This window comes from Sinohyriopsis cumingii, chromosome 11, assembly GCF_028554795.1.
Source record: "Sinohyriopsis cumingii isolate HCF-2022 chromosome 11, ASM2855479v2, whole genome shotgun sequence".
NCBI lineage: Eukaryota > Metazoa > Mollusca > Bivalvia > Unionida > Unionidae > Sinohyriopsis > Sinohyriopsis cumingii.
Window position 1 is genome coordinate 21,733,250 of NC_142971.1, and position 18,805 is coordinate 21,752,054.

An 18,805-nucleotide genomic window follows, 5' to 3' on the forward strand; every position below is an offset into this window, starting at 1 on the left:
CATCGTAGCGGTTATAAAATGTATTAGTGGTGGTTTGCTGTAATTAGTGATTATTCTCTTGGAGGATACAATAAAAACGAAAACAATTTTAAAACAGTTCCTTTATCTGCAGCCTATGATACATTGACACGATGGAAATTTAAACTAGAATGAAAGTGAAAACATTTAGAATTGTTTCCTGCACGTGGATTTTATCATATGGGTCCGACAGTTTATAATGAATCAACAAAAGCCCAATATTTCTTGCATAAAACAGTGGTGAATGACCTTATATTGATATGATATACCTTCACAATTTGTATAAAACTTTTATTTGATTAAACTCGTCTGCTGTTTCTTCAAGACTTTTTAAAGATTTACAAGTGCGTTCATACTGGTTTGAATTCTATTGCATACCCATTTAATCTTGCACGCTTGATCTGGCGTTCGATATAACTATTCAGTCCTTATTTCGGTGTCACACACATCCATATTTTAAATACTAGATTTCTTCTTTGACCTAATTGGAGATATTTATAGACGGTCTGAACCAAACTTTAGTTGTTCCTAATTCGCAATGAATGAGTTATGTAATTTCGTGCTTTGTTTTGAGCCGAGGGAATGAAATCCTTTCATGTGTTCATGAATACGTCTCGGACTAATGGTATCAATACTCCCAATGAGTCTCATCTTTTCCACTACCGTTTTTGGATGTATTTATTTTTTATCTGAATTACCTTGAATCGATGTGGAAACTGCTTAAAATTTATATTTATGCAAAATCTATTTAATCCTATCTGCTTTACAACTTCAATCATCATATTAGTCAGTATCTAGCATTTCTGGTGCGTCTAACTAGTAGCCCTCTTTAGAGTTGGTACGATTTATTTACCCTATTTCCCTTTAACAAATGAACACATTTGCTTATTCGGTTGTGAACCACCACATCCATGCCCTGATGTACAGAGGCATTTGATTCTATCAGTACAAAGGGTGAAACTCCTGATAACACCATGCACTACTCCCAAGTAATACATAATAACTATCTCAGTTCGAAATGAGACCCATCAATTACTCCGTACTAATTGTTTTATCCGCTGTTTTCACGTGACGTAACAAAACAAAACGTGCTTACTTCCATATCCGCCATATTACTTCCTTAGCCACGCAAACCGACACCTAAAGCATTGTAGTTCCTACATAATTATGAATGCGCGTATCATTTTGCACGTAAAGATGTCATACTAATCTGTTGTGTACATGAACCGAACGAGACCGAATTCGTGACTTCGCCCCTAATTTCTTCAATTAAACACGTCATTTCAATTATCTTTGTTATTCTTTCATAAAATATAGACCCTTCAAGAAACAGACACATAAAAATTGATACACAAACAAGTACAACATGTAATGATTTTCAATTTTCATGGGCTGAAATCGACCATTTGCTTATCGATCAAGTTAAAAAGTCACTCGTTAATATATAATTTCGTATTTCTGTAAGCATTTCAATACTACTCGATTTTGACATTCGACGCAAAGTCATGTTCCATTAGGCACATGTTTCATTGTAATACACGGAAGATGAGACATCCTCGAACAGTCAACTCCATTAAGCTATTTGATTGTACTAATTAAAACTGATTTGTCAACTGTCTTTGACTCAAGCATTTGCTTTCGTGAAACGTGTTTGTACAAACAAGGTCTGGCATAATACCCATGTTGTTAAGTTTTAATTCCGTAACTGATATTGTAAGCGATATTGTTTGATAGTTGATCGGAAATACTCGTTCAAAATGACAATCTTGAGGATGCGATATAAGACAATAAAAAATAAAACAAACAAGCAAACAAAACAAACCACAATATTGTCTGTCAGTAATAACTGCATTTCTTTTTGGCAATAATACGAGTGATTACGGTCAAGCTTTATTGTCTTTCGTACTGTGGGGGCTCTTGCTTTCAAGTATAATCTATGTGTCATTTCTGTGAAGTAAATATCCTTATCGACGATTAAATCAGATTTTTTATCTTGAATATACGTGACGACTGTTGATGACAACGGCTTGGCAGGTACTCAAAATGGCGGGCAAAATGGGCACGCGTTGCATTGTGGGTATTTTGCATTCACAGTCGTGAGGTCTATGAAAACTACGTATTCGATCTGCGGATTTTATCACTCATAACGGACATAAGCACAAGGCAGGCTTACTATACTATTCCCTATGTACCTTACATATTTTTAGATAGTTTAGTTTAAGTTAAGTTTGAATTTATTAAAGTTATAAAATGAAAATATAAAATGAAATTACAGTTTTATGACTTCAATCCACAATAATCCTGAAAAGGTATATTCAATTACAGAAGAATTAAATGTTCCAAATGAAATTCAGATCCTAGAATGCACGTTCCGTAATGGCATGGACCAAAATGCCTTTGAATGATTAACAATATTCCAGATATAGTTTTCTAGTCCAATTAGTACTTTTTAATTCCAATCAATAGTATTAACACATCTCTTCTCTCAAAGTATCTAAACAGAACAGTCAACACACATGCAGATTGATTTCAACATATGAAAGAGGAATCATAAAAATAAATAAATCCAAAATATGAATGAATCTGACTGATCAGTTATCTTTTCATATACACCTTCATATAGGGTGTGTGAATAGACCACCAAAGGTTATACACAATCTAGGTTTGGTCATATCCCAATAAATACAGATATACACAACACCATGAGAGAGAGAGAGAGAGAGAGAGAGAGAGATGTTAGATAAAATACCCGAACCTGAAATTTGAATCAGCCACAACGGTGTTAACCTTCTTTTAATTATCTTGTATTATATCATACAATTTTTCTTTTCCTGCGTTTCCCGTAAAATTAAATTGTTCTTGTAAATATTAGCAAGTACTCCGCGAAGAAAAGAAAGTATTTCCCTAAGTGAAATATTCCAATGTCATTTAATTCACTCTTTGCTTTCATCTGCGGAGTACACTGAAACGTTTCGTTGGCTTTAGTTTCCACGTCATCAGTTTTCATCTTGAAATCAGTAACATGCGTCAAATCAGTATTCGACAAGCCGAGTAATAATAATGAATGGAGGACACTTATTTTGATCCATATAACTATTTTGCAAAAGTTAAACATGCATTGGTCTCTTGTATTAATCACACAAAAATAAATAATAAACACCCTTTATGGTACTAGATTTTCATGGTTACAAATCGTCTCAGGTGTGAATTTTATTTCCAAAGACACATGCGAAACAAACCTCACTGGTTACATTATTAATAAAGACTCATGCGAAACAAACCTCACTGGTTACATTATTAACCAAGACACGTGTGAAACAAGCCTCACTGGTTACATTATTAACCACGGCCACCTAGTCACCTTGATCTTCCATGATTTTCAAATCACAACGGTCACATGCATTAATACAATCTACATTTCAAATGCGTAAAAACAGAGAATTTGTATTAGAGTTACATACGTGCTAGACCATATAAATTAATGGATATATTGAATGAATATAGCAAGGATTAAGCCGAATTTCAGATCATGTCACCTTTATGTTATTATGTATATTTAATCCTTTGCGTCATCTATTTTTATGAGCACACTGTTACATTTATTCAGAAGACATACAATACAAAATGCTGCGGCTATTTTGTTTAACACAAGAATGATTTGTCAGATATCTCATGTGACTCTATCTAGTACGCAAATAAGTTAAGCTGTTTGAACATTGTTTTAAAAATAAAAATACCTGAAAATGAAATTTGAACTATTATTAACGCACGTTTCTTTTCCAGCAGAGTAAATTTATTAAACATTTTCATCATTAAATATTAACCATTTTGTCACTAGTTCTTTACGGCGAATGATTGAAAAGGAAATATAAACAAAACACCATAATACGTATCATCACCATTAGCATTGTCCTCCTCTTCTCGATTATTATTATTATTATTATCATTATTATTATTATTATTATTATTATTATTATTATTGCACACATCTTTATATTACTATTATCATGATGATTGTCTTTATAATTTCACTAGATCTTTTAGTTAGATATGAAGTATATATTGTATAATATGACACCGATAAAATTCAAACTGGACTAAATAGACATAATGGTAATATATTCAACTGAATACTTTTCATTTTTGTACTTTCTTATATTCGATAAATTGTTAAAAGGTGTGTTTCATATATGTTGCCGAGGGACATAGTTATAAAAGTTCTACTATGTAAAGATATGCTGCGTATGTATGCACTACCTTCCATCCAATAGGCAGCAGTATAATACAATTCTTATCCTTAGTGAAAAGCACAAAAGGTAGTGTCCGTCTAGGTCCTCCAAGATGCATACAATGTTTTGTTAGTCATGGATGTATTTATTTTCTCATAGTAGGTTTCCTCTTGTGACTTTGGTAATCTTAATTCATATAGAAATCATTATTTCTGACGAAGACATCAAGTTTTAAAATTTATTGATACAAAATATGATTCAAACGTAAATAGTTTTCAATGGAATGAATCATTAAATATTTTATGAGAAATGTACAATAAACTATTTGACAAATTAATATCCTCAACAAGAGCAGTCGCAACGTTGACCTAAATAGTAAGTGTGCCGAACCAATCCGCTACACTAACCGTCAAAGCAATAGCTTCTTATTTACTTCCAATTCCAATTCCAGTATCGATAATAGAACGGCCGATGCGACCAATACTACATTTGCCTCAAATTCTTCAACCGGTACCATGTGTACCACCAGTGTGTCCGACACCTCCGATACCATGGATACCTCCAGTGCCTCCGATGCCACCGATACCATGGGTACCTCCAAAGCCTCCTATACCATGGGTACCTCCAGTGCCTCCAATCCCACCGATACCATGGGTACCTCCGATGCCATGTATACCTCCAGTGCCTCCGATTCCATGGGTACCTCCGATACCACCAATACCATGGGTACCTCCGATGCCACCGATACCATGGGTACCTCCGATGCCACCGATACCGTGGGTACCTCCGATGCCACCAATACCATGGGTACCTCCGATGCCACCGATACCATGGGTACCTCCGATGCCTCCGATACCGTGGGTACCTCCGATGCCACCAAAACCATGGGTACCTCCGATGCCACCGATACCATGGGTACCTCCGATGCCACCGATACTATGGATTCCTCCAGTGCCTCCGATACCATGTGTACCTCCAATGCCTCCGATGCCACCGATACCATGGATACCTCCAGTGCCTCCGATGCCACCGATACCATGGGTACCTCCGATGCCTCCGATACCATGTGCACCTCCAGTGCCTCCGATGCCACCTACACCTCCAATGCCTCTGTCATACAGCTGGGCTGCAATGTAATATGATATTTGTAAGATAATAACGTTACTTATAATAGCATTTTTGAGAAAGTTATAAACAAAGCTATTGGCAGAATAAAGAACTATATAGCAATCCAGATTTATACATCGTACTGTCTTAGGCATGGATAGCCATTCCAAAAGCAATAACTTACTGGCCTCTCTATGCAGCCATTTAGATGCTCACATACAGTTACACGCTCCCTAAAATCATATTCCAGAACGGAATTATACTGATTCCATTGTCAAGGGTACAAAGCTATATAGGATGAATACATAATGGGAAAATACGACAATGTTATTACTTTACAAAAGCTGCATATCTGGCTGTGGATATTTACAAAACAATACAAGAACAAATTAAAAGAATAAGTTTTGGATGACAATACTTGCTACGATGCGTCTTAAAGCTGCGCTTATAAAGATAAATACTATGACATATGTAGAGAAACAAGGAGATACATACTTACCTTTAGAGAGATGAATCATAGTGTTTTAAAAAAAGTATACGATTATTCAGCTAATGAAGAATTGTATATTCGGATCTTACCTGCAACTGTAGCAACCAGCATGCAAAGAGTCGAGCCTATAACACTGGTCAACAGTGAAATCATTACTGACTTGAAAAGGCCCTAATCTGTAGTATTTTGGTGTGCCGAACACGAATATAACCGTGAAAAATTTGTATTGGCTCTCGTTTTGAAGATATTCATATACCTCATTTTCTATGTTTCACTGTGTAAATTTCTCCAGTAGGACTGCAGCAACATCCGGAATAATGATGTAACATTGCATAATACCATCATGCTCACATCATCCACAGCTGATTGCATCATTTTCTGATGCAATGCAATACTAATGCCATGCGGCTGCTGAAGTAAGTTGACGTCAGCAGTGTACTATACATGTGTAGGCCTATTATACTAATGCCAGGCGGCTGCTGAAGCTGACGTAAGCAGTGTACTATATAAAGCCCAATCAGATAGGTTCAGCATTTAAAATATTTTAGACGTTGTGCGAGACAGTTCAAGCTACTGTTACATAAAACTTATTATTTTATCCATTTACGTACAATAAAGAACAGTAATGCCTCGAAAGTGTGTTAATACCGCGGACAATTTTTGCTATATTTGTGGGGAAGTGACATTTGCCAACCAGAAGAAAAGTATCAATTCTCAAGTGAAGAAGGCATATCATCTTTACTTCGGATGCAAGGTTGGTGACCAAGACAAGCCTTGGGCTCCGCATATATGCTGTGCTACATGTACAACACAGCTTTCACAGTGGTTGAATTGCAAAAGGTCATCAATGCCGTTTGCAGTCCCAATGGTGTGGAGAGAGCCAAGCAACCACCTAAATGACTGTTACTTCTGCTTGGTTCCTCCTCTTTCCGGCGGAATAACGAAGCGAAAGAAGTCGAGAGTAGTCTACCCAAACATTCCGTCTGCATTGAGACCAGTTCCACATGGTGAGGGACTTCCTATTCCAGAACCTCCAGCAGAATATTCTCTTGATTCATCTGACGAAGACAAAGGTGAGTCGACCTGTTCTTCTCTTGGTCCATCAGCATGCAGTGATCCAGATTTTCACTGTGGTGCATCATCAACCCCACACAGAATAACACAGGAAGAACTAAATGACCTGATTCGTGATTTGGACTTATCAAAGAACAAGGCAGAATTGCTAGGATCAAGACTCCAACAATGGAATCTTCTAGAAGAAGATGTTACAATTACTGCATATCGAAAGCGCCACCAGCAATTGGAGCCTTTCTTCAGAAAGGAAAGTAATCTGATATTCTGTTCCGATATTGAGGGCCTCATGAATGCTTTAAAAATCACTCATGACCCACAAGAATGGAGACTATTTGTGGACTCTTCGAAACTGAGTCTCAAGGCTGTGCTTTTGCACAATGGAAACATTCTTCCATCTATTCCAGTAGCGTATGCTGTCCACATGAAAGAGACATACGATAACTTAAGGCAGCTACTGAATTCCATTGAGTATAACAAGTACAGCTGGCACCTCTGTGGTGATTTGAAGGTAGTTGCCCTTTTAATGGGACTGCAGCAAGGATATACAAAATACATGTGTTTCTTATGCGAGTGGGATAGCCGAGCAAGGGAAATGCACTACATGAGGAAGGAATGGACTCACAGGCAGAATGTAGCCATTGGAGAGAAGAATATCCAACACCCAGCTCTGGTTGAGGCTCAGAAAATCTTGCTACCACCCCTTCACATCAAACTAGGTTTGATGAAGAACTTCGTGAAAGCCATTGACCGGACTTTGCCAGTATTCCGATACCTGCATGAAAAATTCCCTCGACTCAGCGAAGCAAAGATTAAAGAGGGAGTTTTTGTGGGTCCTCAGATTCGAGAGCTTTTCAAAGATGACCGGTTCAACAACTTGCTGGAAGGTGACGCGAAACAAGCATGGAATGCTTTTCGCCTAGTTTCTACAAACTTCCTCGGAAATGTTAGGGCAGAAAACTATAAGGAACTAGTAGAAGACATGTTGATGAAGTATAAGAAACTTGGCTGCAATATGTCTCTAAAGATTCACTTCCTTCATTCCCATTTGGATTTCTTTCCTAGCAACTGTGGTATTGTTAGTGATGAACACGGCGAACGTTTTCATCAAGATATCGCAACAATGGAACAAAGATACCAGGGAAAATGGTCCACTACAATGCTGGCTGACTACTGCTGGACACTCCTCAGAGATGCTCCCGAACAGCTGTACAAGAGACAGGCGAAGAAATCTAAGATGTAGTCAATGACTTGATTTTTTATAGGTAGGCTATTACAGTTGACCTTTTACTATTGGAATGCATTTCGTTATGTAAACATTAATTTCTTGCAGATTACAAAAAACTAGAGCCAATTTTGCAATTTGACTGTCATATTCGTGTTCAGCACATAAAAATTGATAAGAATTGACTAATTTTATTTCAGTAACATGACTTTTGTAAAAATTTGTTGTCCAGTGTAATAGTCTTCATATTTTAGGAATGCCTGGAGATTTTCCCTGTTGGGTATAATTTTGTGCAGGTTGAAGTAGATATGGCTGTTCTGGACTCAAATGAGCCTTTTTGTACAAGATTAATATCCTGTTAGAGAACGTCATAAAAATATAATCAATCATAAGCTTTTATTGTGAGAAAACTGTATATTATACGCTATCTCTCTGACCCGTATTTTGTTATTGCATCGTTTGAGCACGTCTATGACATTAATCAACAGAAGCTGACGTATATGATATCTTAATAATAGGATTTACCTCAAGCGGGAACAAAGACTAATAATATACGTACCTATGTGTTATGAGTAACGTAATCTAGGTAAAAGATATTCTGTATTACCTGTGACTAGAATCCTACGAAAAGAGTTCCGCCTATGGCATCAATCTAGTGACCATAGTATACCCGCTTCTTGCGAGAGACGGATTAGTTCTTATAATGCATTGGACTTCGTATACCTTTGAAAATCATTTTTGTAATGTTAACCTAATGTTACAGTGATCCATTTAACGGATGATATTTATGTAGTCTCTTTCACCTTTATCCTTCTTTTAACCTTGCATGCACGTCACGCCTTTTTATCAAATGATGAGTTTGTGCATGAATTATCTGTGTCCATCATCTGTCTGAATTTTTCATTTCTGCCACGGTCCGGTAGAAGGAAATGGTTCAGCAAGTTATTAGCACTGGAATGTCACAACAATCAATACATTTAAATATTTTCGTCAACACGGTATTGTAAATTTGCTTTGGTATAAATCGACGCATAGAAAAAGTGAAACTGTGTTGCTTATTTATATTGGTTTAAAAATTGAAAGATGTAGTAAATTTTGTCTTTTTCTCTCATTTTAAAATTTTAGGGAGCTTAATCATTTTGCATTTGCTGGAAACGTAGAATGTATTTGAAATTCGTTCTTGCAATGCAATCATTTTTTACTTTTATTCATTTAAATGACAATATTTATAGACAGTTTCAAATGTATCCTTTTTTGAACCTCCCGTCTACCTTAAAATCCTTTTGAAATGCTGAGTTTTTGTGTCAGTCTTGCCACAAATTAGTGGCACTTTATTGACGCAGAAATTTACAATCGACAAATTTAAAGATTTTCCAGTACATACTATTTTAACTTAGCTTTGATTCATTGCAATGCGTATCCTTTAATAAAGACCCAATTACCTTAAAGCCACTAAATTTCCGATTAAATAGCGCCCTACGTCAACAAAAAGAATGTCATCGACAGCAATACACCCATTTAAAGACTTCCGTGAGCATGGTTTTATAATCTCTGAGTTGACGCAACGCATATGTAATCCTAGACAGAAAGTTTCTTTGTGTAACAACGCGTGTATCTTCACAGGAGTTCTCTATTAACACCGAATTTGCGAATAACCGATAAGAGGAAATATGAAAAGACATATTTTACTTTTGATCTTTTAAAGAGTAATTGCTTCTGTAGTATGAGATCATTTATGTTATAAATGTACGTGAATATATCTTTATTCTATAGAGAACTTGAAATTTGGAAAGAAAATCAAAGGAAGATATACATGTTTGGAGATTTTCCTTCTAATTTCATATTTCAATATATCTATACGATTCGTGTGTCGAGCTAAGCGTGGAGAAAGATGTATAGATCGAAATCAATAATAGATAGGCGTGCCTTCAGGTTCTAGAAACCAGTTTGCTAATACACAATTAAATGTCACCCTCCTTTCTCATATTTAATAGACAGTAATAAATACATTTTAAGATTTTCAAGTACATGGTCTAGCACAATTTCACATTGATTCGACTCAAGGCAGATGTAAGTTGTCGCATAAGTTTTTAGTATAGTCACATGTATATTTACACTAGCTGTCTGTCAACAGCAGATCTGCGACAACAGAAGACATTGAATTAAAAGAGAATCTTTTACCTTACAAAATACATTGATTTTGGAGTCTGCGATAATTTAAGAAATAAATGAAATATAATTTATTTTTAGTCTATTCAAAATGTGTGATTTGGATGGAAAATTGCAGGAAAATAAACCTGTTTGTAGAGTCTAAGATCGTGTTTTAAAAGTGTCTGCATGATTCGTGAGTCGATTTATAATTAAATATTACAGTACATATTAATAAATTGATTTGAAAATATTCACAATATTCACTGGAATAGTGTAGAATGAAATAAATTCCAATGATTTCATAAGGTTAGTCATTTATTTCAAGTGAGTTTCAAATCAATGAAATTAAATAGGTGCTCGTTCAGGTTGAGGTAAATAATAAATGTCAAGTTGGCTTGATAACGGCAAATAAACATACGTGAGAAATCGCTCGTTTTCATTTTGACTGTTCTGATATAAATAGGACTGTTTATGAATTAGAAGATGTAACTATTTCACATCTAAAATCAACTTGCCTAGTGAATCAGTAGTTGGATTGCTCAGACCAAGAAATGTTTAAAACAAGTGACATTACCAGAGAACTAATGCAAATGATTTATTTATGCCACTAATGTCGGGATACGCTTGATAATTACATTGAGTACCTCTTTACAGCTATGATATTTCCTTTTGTGTTGTTTTTTTATAGTTGAACCTATATTACTGTTTCTGTTGGCTTTATCAATGTCCTGCTATTCTAAACATATAAATCATGTCTTAAATAACAATGATTATTCCCTTGGGAAAATGCACACACTTTTCAGATACACTCCTTTATCGGCAAACTCAGATATATTGACATCATGGAAAAATAATCTACAACGAGGAGTTAAAATTAAAGTAACCTACAAGAATATAGTTCGTCGTAACGGTATAAGTACACGTTCTTTGGGATTTATCTACAGTGTTTTTATAGTCAGTGATATAATGTTGCAATAGACTGTCGACACTATACGTAGATTTCTTGGTTACAAGGCACGCGTACTCTAGGTATTTTAATGCTTTGTTGTTGTCGTTGTTTCTTAAACCTATTATAATATTCTAAAAATCGATTATAATTAATCAAATATGTAAACTTCCGCCAATCTATCTCTCTCTCTCTCTCTCTCTCTCTCTCTCTGTTTAACATCGTATAAAGATACAGGCGAAAATCTATGAAATGACGAGCGTATAGGATTTTCGTTTGGAATTTAGCTTGTCATATGATGATATCTCTGGACCTATGAATGATAGTAACAGTTGAGTCACGACCAAAGAGAGAGAGAGAGAGAGAGAGAGAGAGAGAGAGAGAGAGAGAGAGAGAGAGAGAGAGAATGTTATGGTCGGTATTAAAGCTAATTAACGCAGAATTACTTAGAACATCTGTAAGTATATTAAATATTTTTATTACATGTTGTTTGTTGGCCATACTTGTCTAGTTTCTGGGCCACACTTATATCCATGTGCCGGTACGTGTACGGCTGAGCGTCACTGTTTGTACTGCTATACTTTCTTCATTAAAACCAACCATTATGTTTAAATCATAAATGTGAGTAGTGAATGGGGATACTCTACGGACAATGGGAATTAGCATTAAAAACACCCTTGGGACACTCTACGGACAATGGAAATTTAACATGGCGAAAAATCGTGGGACACTCTACGGACAAGGGGAATTTAACATGGGAATAAATCGTGGGACACTCTACGGACAAGGGGAATTGAACATGGGATTTTTTTTAAAAAATTTTTTTTAAAAAAGGGGTAGGCAATGGAAAGGCTATCTCTTTTCGAGAAATATGGCTGGCCCTGAAAAGGGCCTTTGGGTTTTCTTTTTCTTCTTCTTCTGATTCTAATTTCTTCTTTTCCTCCACCAACTTCTTATTTTATCTCCAACACTCTTTCTCTTCTTTTTTTTCTCCTTCTCTTCCTCCTCTTCTTCTTTCTTCCTCTTCTCATTTTCTTCTTCTTTTTCAATTTTTTCGTTCCATGTTCTTATTCTTATCTTTTCCTCTTCATCCTCCTTCTCCTCCTTTATTTCCTTCATCACACCACTAATCTTGTCCTTTGCTTTTCTTAAGTTGTTAATTTCCATCTTTACACGATGGGGACTATAGGAATAATGGTCTTCAACCAGTCTTATTAGCATCTGTTCCATTATTCCTAAGTTGTCTAAAACGTCTTGCAAGGTTTGTATTTTGTCCATTTGGTTTGACGCCATCTTCTTTTTATTCTTTGCAGAATGGTTTGAACGACGAACACTGTGGGTTCTTATAGTGAAAGCGCGAACGTGAAGGAAAACATCCCCCTAAAAACATAAAATGGATCTTACCTAGATCATGACCCAACAACGCGCGTACGTGAAGGAAAACATCCCCCTACTTTTTTCATATAATAAAACCCAAACTATACTCTCCACATACGCTAAGAAACCCATAATCTACTATTCACACAAACATACCTTTACTCTTACAAACACAAACACACAAACACACAAACACATACACTTCCACTATTAATAAAGAGTTAGTGTTTATTTTCACACTACTCTACCTACACACACACATTGGCAAATGGATCTTTTTTTCTTTTCTAGAGTATTGGGTAGCCCTGAAAAGGGCTGTTTTTTTGAACTCCTGATGCACCTATCTAATGGTTGCACCTTCCTGGCCTGGCGCCGCACACGCATCTTCTTCCCCAGTCTTCTTTCACCTTTCTTTTGGGGAGCGCAGAGGGAGGATGATTCGCTTCAATACCCCAATCCTCTGTCTCGGGAATATTGAACGACATCCTCTCTTCTCTTTTCTTTTCCTCTTCTTCCCTCTCTCTTCTCTCCTCCTCCTCTTCCTTCTTTACTCTTGCTTCTTCTACTATAGCCTCTGCTGATAGTTCGTTTACTATCCGCCTGGCATATTCCAGGTGCATCTGGAGTTCTAACAGTTTCACTATTCTGCTAGTCATTCTTCTGGCTGTGTTGATCAATCAACAAGGGTAGCTAGACTGCCCAGCGAGTTTCAATTTATAGTGAAAGCGCGGACGTGATGGAAAACATCCCCCTAATAACGTAAAATTGATCTTACCTAGATCATGACCCAAAACAACGCGCGGACCTAAAAGAAACACTCGCTCACTTTTTATGCTACCCATCACTATTGTAAAATTTTTATAAATCACTTCAATAGACTATCCACATACTCAAATCAATCCAATCTAACCCCAAATTTACACCTCAAACACTAAGAAAATATATCATTTTAATCTACTATCCATACCAACTTACTTGATCACTTACAAACACAAACACACAAACACATACCCTCACATTTTTTTACAAAAGAGTTAGTGTTTATTTTCACACTACTCTACCTACACACATTGGCAAATTGATCGTTATTTCTTTTCTAGAGTATTGGGTAGCCCTGAAAAGGGCTGGTTTTTTTTGTTTTGCTATGGCATTCTTTTTTTAGTTTCTAAGAATGCGATGTCCTCTGAGGATATACTTTCTGGCAATAGGTCTGCTTCTTCGGAAAGAGAAGAAGAACTCTTTGGTGTCGATACGACAATCGACAAAGCCTCTGTCAGCTTCAGGTTGTTGCTGCTGCTGTTGCTGTTGTTGCTGCTGTTGCTGCTGTCTCTGAAGTCTGTACTTCTCTGTCCATTCTTCTTTCTCCCTGTTCATTTCTTCTCTGAAGAGCTCTTCTATCAGGTCTTCAGTGATTTTTAACATTCTCACATTCTCTATTTCTTCTGGCTTCGGTATCAGACTGTGTCTGACCCTATGCAAATTCACGTAGGCTTCGTTGAGCTTAGCTAGTTTGGAGCACATCTTCGTAGGAGGATGAGTCGATAATGGATGGTTAGACTGGGAACAACCCCGGTTCTTAAAGTCAAAGCGCGGACGTGAAGGAAAACATCCCACACGGTTTTCGAGCCGCAACGTTCATGAGAGGGATAGTAAGAAATGAAAGAGCATCAATCCAACATTCTTATAGCTAAACAAAAGACAAAGGCATTTTTTTCAAAACACAACATTTTTTATTCAAAAATCACTTAACACTAAACAACAACATTTCTAACATTTTTAACAATAATCCAACACTATAACATCAAACAATTTTTTTTCAAATCACAAACATTTTTTCTCAATGGACAATCTACTTTAAACAGGGCTGACAACGTTGTGAATGAAATTGTGATTTCCACTGTTGGAAATCATTAGGCCATTGATGGACACTACGTTTCCTAGCTTGAGACAAAAGATAAGCATAATGGTCACAGAACCATTGATCTACTTTCACATCGTTTCTAGCAGAAGAACGAGGATCGAAATGAGTCACTAAATGTTCTAAGGAATAGCCCAGGCTGCGATGATGCAGAAAATACACACAGTACTGTCCACACACCAAGGAATCTGTGCCTTGTAATTTCACGTTATTGAATCGGGTGGTTTGAGCATTTCTTCTCATAAAGTCGATGATATCGTCTTCCAAAGGGGGCAATCCGTACGAATCGAAATATTCCACACATCCTTCTTGAGGAAAGTAGACGGCTACCCAGTGGGTTCCTGGGAGATGACTGTCGTTCGTGTTGATCACGTAAGCTTGATGGTCTTTAGGTTTGCGATGAGGGAGTTCATCTTTAGCACAGACGACAGGATTCCAAGAAGCCGTATACGAACTGTGGTTCAAAAGGTAATAAAGTTCCCAGGTATCCATTGTTTTGTGTGTTTTTTTCTTCTTCACAGGTAATAATACGTCGTCAATTCGATCCTGACTTTTTGCTTGAAAATGTCTGACGAATAAACGGTTATTCGTTCTGTTTCCTCACTCTGATTCAGGAGAGTTTCGATACGATGGATCTCTTGAGTGGTTAATGGTGGACAAGAATGTTCACGCAAGTCTTTATACCACTGGTGCAACACGTCTTTGTTCGAGATGAGACTCCAAGCTTCGTCCAGATACTCGTCCAATTTTTCTTCTTGACTTAACATCAGGCATTTATCGTGTTGAATTTGACTGGGATGATCGTTTTGACATCCATAACAATTTTTCTTGATCAATTCCGTCATTTTGTCGACCAAGTGTTTGGCAAAACAGGAGACTAAATGGGCTTCTTGTTCTGGCCATCTCGACTTCATCATGATCACTTCTTCTTCTTTTTCCACGGTCTCCTTACATTCCATCTCCAAAGTTTCTCCATTAGGTAAAGAGGGATAACAGTCTTCCATGGCTTCTAATAATCTAGAATGACTTCTCTCAAACTGTTGATTTCTATGGTATTATCGAATTCTGCATACAGGATGACGTTCACTGTCTGTTTCAGTTCATCTGCAAACTGAAGTTCCACACGAATCTGGCCTGATTTTATAGGGTGGAAATGCCCCTCGTCGCTGCCTTGATCTGGAGTGAAATCGAAAGCCCACAAAGCGTAGCCTCCTGCATAATCCTCGTACTCAATGCCGTGACTGGTGTTGGTTCCTAACTGGCCGGTGGCTTCGTACAGGGACAAGTACGACCTCAAGTAATTCATCTTCTTGTCACTAAAGTCAGGTTCGAAAGGTCGGGTACACAAGGTCTTGCCATCGCGACTGACTTCGATTTTCTTCACGTTGAAGTGTTGAAAGTTGAAAGGATTTTCTTTGATGGCTCCGTTGAAGGCTGAATTCGAGACCATACCAAGGATTAAACGCTTGGGTAGCTGTCCTTGGAACAGATGATCTTCGGTTATGGATTGCAGTCCCTTGGGAATGGTGAACGTTTTCACTTCCACACGTCGTATGGGATACTTGGCGGTCGTTCTGCTCAACGTTTGACTGATGTCGTTACCTACTTTGGGTAACACTTCCACGCGTCGTACGTAGAGTTTGGCCTCCTGGATTATGCTTTTAGGACCCTTAGTAGCATCAGCAGCTATCAAATGGAAAGCGGCACTGCTGCGATTCAGTCTCAAGCGGACATTCACCCCGTTCAGCAAATATTTCTCTTGCAACCACATGTCCAAATGCAAACGATCCATCAGTTCTAAACTCTTTTTACCTAGGATTTTTTCTTCTCTTGCCTCAAAGCCGGAATTGCTTCCATCTACTGCGTCGAACTTCTTCGCTTCGTCAGCTACCCACAGCACGCAGGCATTGAGATGACTATCCTTGGCATCTATTCCGTACGTCAAGAGATTTTCCAAGTAGGCACGGTAAGGGTATGTATCCATGCTGCTGCTGACTAGTTTGTTATTCAAGTACAAATCCACTGAGCTGAACAAGGAATGCATGAAATTGTTGACGGGAGCTATTTCGTCAGTGTCATCTACTCCACTATCATCTTTTTTTAGAACTTGGACTTTCAAGTACAAGTAACTGCTATTCAGATCGATGTAATCTTCGGGCTGTCCTTTGATTTCAAACTCGATGGGAGCGGAATCGGTCAATGAGGAGATGGGATTAAATTCCACCCATTGGGATTCTTGCATCGTCATCATGGTGGGGGGCATGGCAAACAGATCCAGTTCCGTCTTGGAACAAGCGCAAGACTCTCGGTGCATCATTTTGTTCTGTGTTTCAATAATCGAAAACGTCTAAGTCTCGAACGGTTCTTCTTTTCTTGGCCTTTCTCGCTTGAAGTCTGGTGAAAGGGTGTTTTCTTATTCGTCGTCTCTTTCTGCCTTGTCCTTGCTGAATGCCAGACTCGGTAGCGTGCAGGGCATTTATAGGTGTCTCTCGTCGGCCCAAAATGTCTTTGCCCGTTTGCAGCAAGACATTTTTGCCTGCCCTCATGAAGGCTTCTTTAGGGTTTTGTTTGTCGATGATGACATTTTGGAGAAATTCTTTGCCTTGCGTCAGTGCCGCATCTTTCAAGGCGTGCAATCCGCGTGTCACCATCGGTTTCAACACCGGGGCCACCGAACGAAAGGCCAATTTTAACATGTCTCCTAAACCGTGTCCTCGCTGTCGAGCCACCCCTTGGTACACTGGATACATGACTTACTTACTAATCGTGAGAGAACCGTTTTCGAAAATGGAGTTTCACCGTGACTTTTCCTTTGGTGAATGGAATATCTTGTCCCAGATCTCCTTTTATAGCAATGTTGACCGTGTCCAAATACGACTTGCTGACCGGTAAATAGTGAGGATGGACAAATTCGCGGTGGACGTGGTAAGTGTTTCCACCTTCCTCGTCAGCGTTCGTGGCAGAATCCACTTTGAAAGGAATGACACGCAGTAACGGCACAGAGGTGTGTCCCACCACGTTATACTCCACCACATCGGAGTACACGAACATCAAATTCAGTCCCTGGTTCAGTTCTACCGGGGTACGAAAATACCTCGCAAAAGACTCGTTGTCATGAATGCTTGGTGATTCGCCTTTTTGTTCTACTTGCTTCCTCATCTCCGTGTCACCGCCCAACATGTCAAACAATCCAGGACAAAATACAATGGTTACGATTTTAGTCCGTTCAAATTTCATCAAGAAGCGACGAGCTACTTTGTGGTACTCCATGGTGACACTTTTGTTCTTGACATTGACATTGGAACTCTTAAAAGCTTCCCCAAACACACTATTAAACTTGGTAGCTATGGTGTTGACCAAATGTTGACCGCTGAAATAATAGCCTGGGGGAATCAACAAGTTGTAGGTCCACGTTTTAGTTCTGTCATCATAGGCTTTATTGGTATATGTGCCACTAGTCCTATCCAACTCTTGTTGCAAATGTGAGTCATGAACTTCCACCTTAAAACAATTTTGCTGGGGAATGACATTGAGGACTTGGGTCGGGTGAATCATTTCTACCAAAGCCACTTCCCAATGGGCTTCGTGATCTAAGGGGATGGCTTGAGGTAATTTGGCCGTGTAACAGCACAACGTGTTGTTGGGAAACACCTCCATGGAACTGTCACTGGGTAAGGTTAAGTAAAATTGGTTTTGGTGACTCATAATTCCAGAGTTCTGTGGCTGTCCGAGGGGTTAGTGGATGTCAGAGGTGTGTCTCCGCCCAAAATGGGGTTCTGGTTGTGGTTGTTGGAGTGGTGACTGGCACTGGCACTGGACACAACGTTCCCGTTCGAGGAGAATTTCAGGGAGGGATTGGGAAGCAGGTAACCGATGCAACTGCTCAATAAAATGGTCCACAATTGTTTGTCTCCTTGTTGCAAACTCAAATTGGCGATGGCTGCCCCGATGACACAATACACCACGAAGATTTGGCAGAAAAAGACGATTTGCGTTTTAGGCACACGTTCTCCACACCACACCCACAAGGGTTGTTTTTGTAAATCTTGCACAGAAGAACTAGGGGAAGAAGGAGTGGTCGACGTAGCTGCGTCTGATGTGTGAAAGGGCATGATGGTCACTTCTTCTTTTTATAGTCGATGACTTGCGAAGCGTCGATCCAAGAATCGAAACTGGGTGGATATCCTTTCCAACGTACTTTGACTTCTTTGACACGTCGTTTGCCCACTTTACGGGTTCTGCGTTCGAGAATGCTTTCGATGTCGTACACGTC

The 18,805-nt window shown here is 38.3% G+C and overlaps 1 protein-coding gene across 1 annotated transcript; it reads right to left on the bottom strand.

Moving 5' to 3' along the window:
• Positions 1-4,471: 4,471 nt before the first annotated feature.
• Positions 4,472-5,978, bottom strand: LOC149787743 (uncharacterized). Its single transcript, XM_089975656.1, has 2 exons — positions 5,934-5,978; positions 4,472-5,373 (listed from the first exon to the last, which is right to left on the bottom strand). Exons 1-2 carry the CDS (start codon positions 5,953-5,955, stop codon positions 4,751-4,753), a joined length of 645 nt encoding a protein of 214 aa, XP_089831782.1. The 5' UTR covers positions 5,956-5,978; the 3' UTR covers positions 4,472-4,750.
• Between the last annotated feature and the right edge of the window lie 12,827 nt (positions 5,979-18,805).

What these genes read in the sequence shown, in the direction of transcription:
- LOC149787743 (XM_089975656.1), bottom strand. Translation starts at nt 5,955, where the DNA reads ATGCTGGTTGCTACAGTTGCAG. An exon ending in GCTGGTTGCTACAGTTGCAG is followed by an intron (nt 5,374 to 5,933) that starts GTAAGATCCGAA and finishes ATTACATTGCAG; the next exon opens with CCCAGCTGTATGACAGAGGC.